Source organism: Mustelus asterias, chromosome 10, assembly GCF_964213995.1.
Source record: "Mustelus asterias chromosome 10, sMusAst1.hap1.1, whole genome shotgun sequence".
NCBI classification, from domain to species: domain Eukaryota; kingdom Metazoa; phylum Chordata; class Chondrichthyes; order Carcharhiniformes; family Triakidae; genus Mustelus; species Mustelus asterias.
Window position 1 is genome coordinate 77,600,551 of NC_135810.1, and position 7,778 is coordinate 77,608,328.

Sequence of the window (7,778 nt, forward strand, 5' to 3'; positions counted from 1 at the left end):
GAAAAAGATATAAATATCAGTGCTATGCCAGCAGAGACCAGAGGCTTCTCAAGGGTGTATTTACTTGTAATTATTATAAAATCTAAGCATCAATCCTACCGAGGATGGAAGGGAAATTAAGATTACTTCCTAATGAGTAAAGGGCTGCAGTGGAACTGAATGTCAGATGCTGCATATGATGGGTTACCAATCCAATACCGTGCCACCACATCAGACAAATTTCTTCCTCCAAGATTTATCCTGATCAAATAGTGTAACTGTGAAAGTATGGGTGGATGGTTTTACTAGATTCAATATTTTAAGATTGATATTTCTGTTAACAATATGATCATAGCCAATTATTTATCTTTCAGCCAAGTGACCTCTCAATATCACTGAAAGCATCAGGGAAGAACAAACATTTCAAGGTCCAGCTAGTTGATGCCGTATACTGTATTGGGCAACGTCGATTTAACACCATGGATGAATTGGTAGAACACTACAAAAAGGCACCTATCTTCACAAGTGAACATGGAGAGAAATTGTATCTAATCAAACCCTTGCAGTGATGCAGGCTACAGACCTGGAAATGACCAGGTTTGACAAGGAGAAAAGCCTTAGATCTGAACAATTATGCAGAGCAAAAACGAGATCCTGATAATTTCTTGGTTCTCTTTACAGACTTGTTGCTCTGTTGTGTGTCTTTAATTATTTTTTGTTTTATATTTTGTCTTTTTTTTCTGTTAATTTGCCTGTTTGTCTTTACTTTAATTGAATTTGCGTTGCCTTCCTAAGGTTAGGTCAAACCGCTTTCTCAGTGATCACTTTAGCACTCACTTGGGCTAGAATTTCCCCAATGTACATTTAATTAGCTAGAAAATACAGATGATTGGGGGATGTTGTCCATGGAAATGCAGTGTTAATTAATCCAATTAAAATGCTCACTAATTATTTTCCTTTTGACAAAGACATTGGGCACAGTTTAAATGCACTGAAGCTACAGCTAATTAAGAGAAAAGTAGATATAACAAATGTGGCAGTAAAACTTTTGCTTACCAAGTAGTTAATGAGATTTCCTAGAATCTAGAAGTACTCTATACTGTATTCTGATATATAAACTTTTTTAATTTTATGTAAAGAGTACACTAATGGAACTGCTAACACTTAACTTACTAGGCTACAATGATAAGATTGTAGAAATAACAGTATAGCAAATTTTGGTCTGTAATTTGCAGCTAATGGAGAGTACACATTTTTTTTGAATCGATGAAAACCAGGCATCCGTAATGTATGAGGTTGAATGTTTGGCAATGTTATCTGTGCACCCAGCTGTGCCATTCACATTATGCTTGTTTCTTGCGCCCTTATGCTTGTTTCTAGTAAACAATAAATATTTAATTCTCACCATAATATGTAGCGGGTTGTTGACACTAATAAGTGAGATTAATAAAACTGATCTTTTTTGGGGTTACTGGCATTAGATGTGTAATTTGTGAATTTTTCTACACTCTATATTTACACTACATAAACTTATTATGTGCTATTTTATGTAAAATGCTCTTTTAGCTAGATAAAGCCCACTTGTTGTTGTGAAATGGGATAATGTCAAAATTTTTAAGATGACAAAACTTATTTTACTAATGCAGTTGTATAGTTGCACACACAAGATGCATCTCTGGATTGATTGACTATTGATCCTGATGTAAAAGCGCTCACTTTCTTTGTCTAATGCTCAGCATATTGTGAAGTATGTCAAACAAACAGCAATTCTTAGTTTCCAATTTAAAGTTGTGTGCATTTTATGTTCCTTGTTTCTTTTAAAATTTATAATAAGGGCACAACTTATTGTTTCAAGTCTTCATTACAAAACCAATTGTAGAAATATTGGGCAAGTTTGGATGGAGGGCACTAGGATGCAGCTTGTTTTTTAAAAAATTATATTTATTCCATTTTGTTTCACCAAAACCTGTTGATTTATGTCATCTTATAATGCAGTTGTTAATTTATTATCTGACAGAGTTCGACTGACAAATTTCAATGTGAATCTTAGCAGTTTATTACCCCTCCTGTTTTTCAACTGTTATGTCTGTATTCTCCCAGAGTTCATTTTTTGGGGGAAGAATGCTCTGCATATTCCTAAGATTCATGTGTACATCTCTTTTGTATATATATATTTTTACAGAATTGTCTGGGCTGTCCCTTGAAGTTGATTTAATAAATGATGTATCTAACAAAAATGTGATGTACTCTAAACACGTGGAAATGTTAGTTAAAAGGATTAAATTCAAATGAAGTGATGGCCATATTCAAGTAGTTATGAATGTGATATCTTATGTTCAGCACAGGATAGGATATGATATTTGTTTGCAGTTCTACAACATTATGAAATAATTTTCTTACCCTATGTAATTCTTTTTAAAGGATTGACTCAGCAGTTCAGCAACTTCAATCCAGTAGGTAGCTGAGCTATGTGGACCAGGACTGATACCTACTTTAAATTACAATCTCATCTGAAGTGGCAGTTGCAAACACTATCACAATTGATGTAGTGTTCCTCAGGAGTACATAACGGGGGAGGGTTCCCTCACATGTCTTTGCGGATATTAGGGGAGGGTAGGACTTAGCCTAGTTGTGTTTTCTCTTCTCTCTCTCTCTCTTTCACTCTGTCTCTGTCTGTCTCTCTCTATCGCCTCCTCACCTCCGCCCGAACCCCCCGAATGACAGCCTGGGCGTGATATTGAAAAGTATTTCAGGAAGAAGTCAACATTTTTATGGGTGAATGAAAAGAAAGATCATCAGTAGAAGAACATAACAGTTCTAGCTCCAGAAAAGCCTTTCATTTCAATATAAAATACTCTATTTAAAAAACCTGATAAGACTAGCTTCAAGTTTGAGGCTGAGGCATAGGAACATGACATTGATGCTGGTGTGGCTGATCAAAGAAAGCATCATTTCTGGACCTAACTTTAGAAGCACAAGCTAGCCACTCACATATAACTTATAATTGTCTATCTCTAGCAAATCTTCTTTCAATTTCTTTTGCACTGAATAGCTAAAACACAGCCTAGTAACTAAAATCTCTCTTCCCTAGATCATTTCTGTACCACCTTCTCTGTACCCTCTCAAGGACTCTCACATCCTTCCTACTGCGTGGTGACTAGAACTGTACACAATCCTCTAGTTGTGGTTTAACCAGAGCTTCATGCAAATTCAGCCTTCCCTGTTTTCATACTCAATAGCTCTATTTCAGAAGCCCATGGTCCTATATCCTAACCACCTTTAAAGATCTATGCACATGAAGCCCTCCCACCTTGTCCTGCCACCTTCAAAGATCTATGAACATGAACCCCACCCCCCCTCCCCGTCATGCTGTTCCTGTACACACTACTACTGTACCATTTAGTCTGTGTTGCCCATTCCTTTACCTTCTGCCCAAATGCATCGCCCCATGCTTGTCTGTACCAAATTCTATTTGCCACTTGTCTGCCCATTCTGCCAGCTTATATATGTCCAGTTTCAGTCAGTTGGTATCCTCACTGTTTGTCACACTTCCAAGTTTGGTATCATCAATTTTGCAATGTTACTGTATTCCAATATACAAGTTGTTTTAAATATATATCAAAAAAGGCCCTAGCACTGAACCTTGGAGAGGTTCATTGTCTACCATTCTCTAGTCTGAAAAATAACAATTTACCACAACTTGCTGTTTTCTATCCTTAAACAATTATTTTTATTCAAACTGAATCCTATTCCATGAGCTTCAATTTTGTTAACCAGCCTTTGATTTTAAAAGGTTGCAGGAGGACCAAAGAATCCCTACAGTGCAGGAAGAGGCCATCTGGCCCATTGAGTCTGCACCTACTCTCCGAAAGAGCACCCAAACAGCTGGCCCTACCCCCGTAACCATGTACATTTAGCATAGCTAATCCACCTAACCTGCACACCTTTGGACTGTGGGAGGAACCCTGAGTACCTGGAGGAAACCATGCAGACATGGGGTGAACATGTAAAACTCCACACAGTCATCCAAAGCTGGAATTGAACCGAGGTCTCTGGCATGGTAAGGCAGCAGCGCTAACCACAGGGCAATTGGATTTGTGTTAATGCTGGAAGGAAAAAGATTCTGCAGAATTTAGGGTCAATAATGATAGCAGGGTCTGGAGACAGTAAGAAGTCTCAGGTTAAAGTCCAACAGGTTTATTTTATCACAAGCTTTTGGAGCGCTGCTCCTTCATCAGGTGAGTTGAGAGAAAGGCAAATGGTGTAAAAGAGTGTGACAGACAGGTGATAGTGATGTTCAGGTACAAAAGCAAAATACTGCTGATGCTGGAAATCTGAAATAAAATCAGATAATGTTGAAAACACTTAACAGATCAGGTAGCATCTTTGGAAGGAAACAGGGTTAGCTTTCAGGTTAATTTTCAGAACTGAGTAAAGAAAGGAAGGTAATTGGTTTTGAGCAAGTGAACTGGGGCGGGGGGCAAGAAAGGGAAAGGTATACGATCGGCTGTCGGACAGCTGACATTATATGGCTTTAAAGCCAAAGAAAGTCGTAATGATATCATAGACAAAAGGGCATGTCTTTCATATATCCTGTGCAAGAGGCAGAGAAATGCTCAAATTTCAAAAGCTGCCATCCCGAAAGTCTTATTTATTAAGTTTTAAGAGTTGTTGAGGTGAAAAGTAGTCTGCAATCCATATTTTAAAGTCACTCACTTTTAAAATCCCCAGGTGCAAATGAAATGCATTTTTGCAGTTTGTAACAAGACCTAAAATTAAAGTGTCATGTCTAAGAGCAAATTGTTGCATTTCAAAAAAGAACACGCTATTGTGCCAAAAAAGGCACAAGTAACAACATTATTTTCTGTCGAATAATTGTGAATAGCATAAAGATCAGTGGGCAATCTGTTGAGGAAGAAGGAAGGGAATTTGAAGATTAAAAATGGAAAGAATGTGTAGATTTGTTTTTATTGATAACCCCATACATTATAGGATCGTAAACTGGGAAAAGATCTTTTTGGTCCATTCAGCTGACTCTAGTTCACAACCATTTCCACATAATTGATTTCCTGATCAAGTGCTTCTCAAGACTTCAACTCAAAATTATTGATGTTGATGACTACCCTTTGCAATGTATTGCAAAGATTCACCACCCTCTGCAAAGTAGTTATACCTATTATGATCTATCCATTCACTGTCAGGTCATGCTCTTTTTGGAGCCATTCTCAAAAGACTTGGAAGTGTGATTGTTTCCATTTTTAGCTTTCCTTTCTAAACTCCTCCACTATTTTGTATTTTATTTTTGAGATAAATTGAAGTAGAAATTCATTCATCCAACAGTTTTAACTCTTAACACTTACTGTGCTGAGAAATCATGAATATATTCAACATGAAGTGTGGGAATTGGCTTCATGCATCCTTAAAATGTTACCTTTGCTTCTACTGCATTTTTGACCTTTGTAAAAAATAAAAATTATTGAAGAATGGAAAGATGGAGTGAAGCATTGCTATTGATAGTGCAAATTTTATTTGTCCTTAATTTTGTAACAATGGTTGGAAAGAAAGAGGAAGCGCAGAATGATCCACAGATAAAATGCTTCATGCACCTAGTGCTAAATTTGGTGCAGATGTGATTTCTGTCATATACTCCAATTTAGATAAACCGTCAAACTGATTTTGAACTTCAAAACTGCAAGCTAGTTAACCTTGTCAAGAGAAATCTGCTGGAAGTGAACTCAAATCAACTGGAATTGGTCACCTGCATTAGCTGTTAATTACTCTAGCAGAAAGATGACTTAGTTGCAACTGGGGTATAAGTTATCAACTCTATAATCAAGTTTTGCTACAGCACAGAGTGATCAGAGGACAGGGTACTAAGTCAGGAATTTGGTGCAGTGAGGGAAGAAGGACTGATTTTTGTACTTTTTTTTCCCAACCTCCAGTAGCTGGTGAGTGTCCTTTTGTCTGCAAAGGAGGGGATTGTAATTTGCCATTACTTAACTATTAAATTAAAGTATCATAGAATCCCTACAGTGCAGAAGGAGGCCATTTGGTCCATCGAACCTGCATCGACAACAATCCCACCCAGGCCTTATCCCCGTAAGCCCACATATTTACCCTGCTAGCCCCCCTGACACTAAGGGGCAATTTAGCATGGCCAATCCACCTAATCTGCACATTTTTGGACTGTGGGAGGAAACCGGAGCACTCGGAGGAAACCCACTCAGACATGGGGAGAATGTGCAAACTCCATACAGACAGTGGCCCGAGGTCGGAATCGAACCCAATCGATATAGTAGTGTGTTATGACTGCAACATGAAGATCTGTGAAATCCATTACAGTCACGGACAACCATACCTGTGGTAAGTGTCTAAAACTTGAACAAATTAAGCTTGCTTAGTTAGTATCTGAGTTACAGAAGTTACGGGGCATCAGGGATGAAGAGAGTTACCTGGACACTGTTCCTGGTGACAGTCACAGCCCTTGGGTTACGTAGAACTTTAGAGTAGATCTATGGTCAGGGACAGGCGGCTGGACTGAGAGGCAGGCTTGGGGATCCAGCACATAGTGATCAAGGAACCTCAGCTCTTGGACCAAGAAGGAGGTTCCTGTTAGACGTGCAGATGAGAACAAGGACTGCAGGCTGGTTGACTATGGCACCATAATGCAGGAAGCCATTCAATTGGAGGGAGTGAAAAGGAGTTTGGCAGTGAAAAGAACAGTATAGTCAGGAGTTAGATATTCTCAGCAGCTGTGATCGGGATCTCCAAATGATATGCTGCCTGTCCAGTGATGGGGTTAAGGACATCTCATAGCTGCAGATGAGTGGAGTGAGTGAAGGAGGATGTCGTTGCTGCAGTCCACATAGGAACCACCCACATTGATAGCATATTAATGATATTCAGCCATGAGAGTTTGAGGAATGGATTCCAAATTAAAATACAAAAATACTGAAGTAATTATCACTGGATTGTTAGGAACAGGAGGAGACCATTCAGCCTATTGAGCTTGCTCAATTCAATGCGACCATGGCTGATCGGACATTTCAGTACCTATTGCCTACACTACCCCATAATCTTTTGTTATTATTAATCAGAAATTTATCAATCTCTATCTTAAACATAGTCAATGACCAAGTTTCCACAGCTCTCTGTGAATTTCAAAGATTCATAACTCTTGTCAAGAAGTTTCTCCTCCGTTCTGAGTGGCCTTCCCCTTACTTTGAAATTGTGCCCCATGCTTCTAGACTCCCCAACCAAAGGGAACATTTAACTAGCATCTATTCTGTCTATTCCTTTAAGTATTTTGTAGATTTCAATGAGATAATCTCTCATTCTTTGAAACTCTGGGGAATACAGGCCCTACTTGTCCAATATCTGCATTAGACAGTCCTGCCATTCCTGTAATAAGTCTGATGAACTTTTAACCATTCCCTCAATGGCAATAATATCCCTTGAGGTAAGGGGACCAAAACAGCACACAGTGCTGCCAGTACAGTCTAACCAAGCTTCTGTACAATTGAAGCAAGACTTCACTACTCCTGTTCTCAAATTTTCTTGCAATAAAGGCTTCCATTAGTCTTCGTAATGACTTATGGACAAGGACACCCAGGTCCCTTTGTACATCTGCACTTGCTAATTTCTTACCATTTAGGAAATACTTTGCCGATCTATTCCTTCTATCAAAGTGGATTAAATTAATTTGTCCATATTATATTCCATCTGCCATGTTCTTCCCCACTATAAGTCTATCCAAATCCTCCTGCAGCTGGTTTACATTTTCCTCATAATGCACATTC

The 7,778-nt window shown here is 38.5% G+C and overlaps 1 protein-coding gene across 6 annotated transcripts in view; it reads left to right on the forward strand.

Moving 5' to 3' along the window:
• Positions 1-4,454, forward strand: part of nck2b (NCK adaptor protein 2b) — an 84,085-nt gene extending 79,631 nt beyond the window's left edge. For all 6 annotated transcript variants that reach the window (XM_078221974.1, XM_078221976.1, XM_078221973.1 and 3 more), the window contains one exon: positions 354-4,454. In XM_078221974.1, the coding sequence (XP_078078100.1) occupies positions 354-548 (195 nt within the window). In that variant the 3' untranslated portion in view covers positions 549-4,454. The remainder of the gene's footprint in view (positions 1-353) is intronic.
• Positions 4,455-7,778: the final 3,324 nt, after the last annotated feature.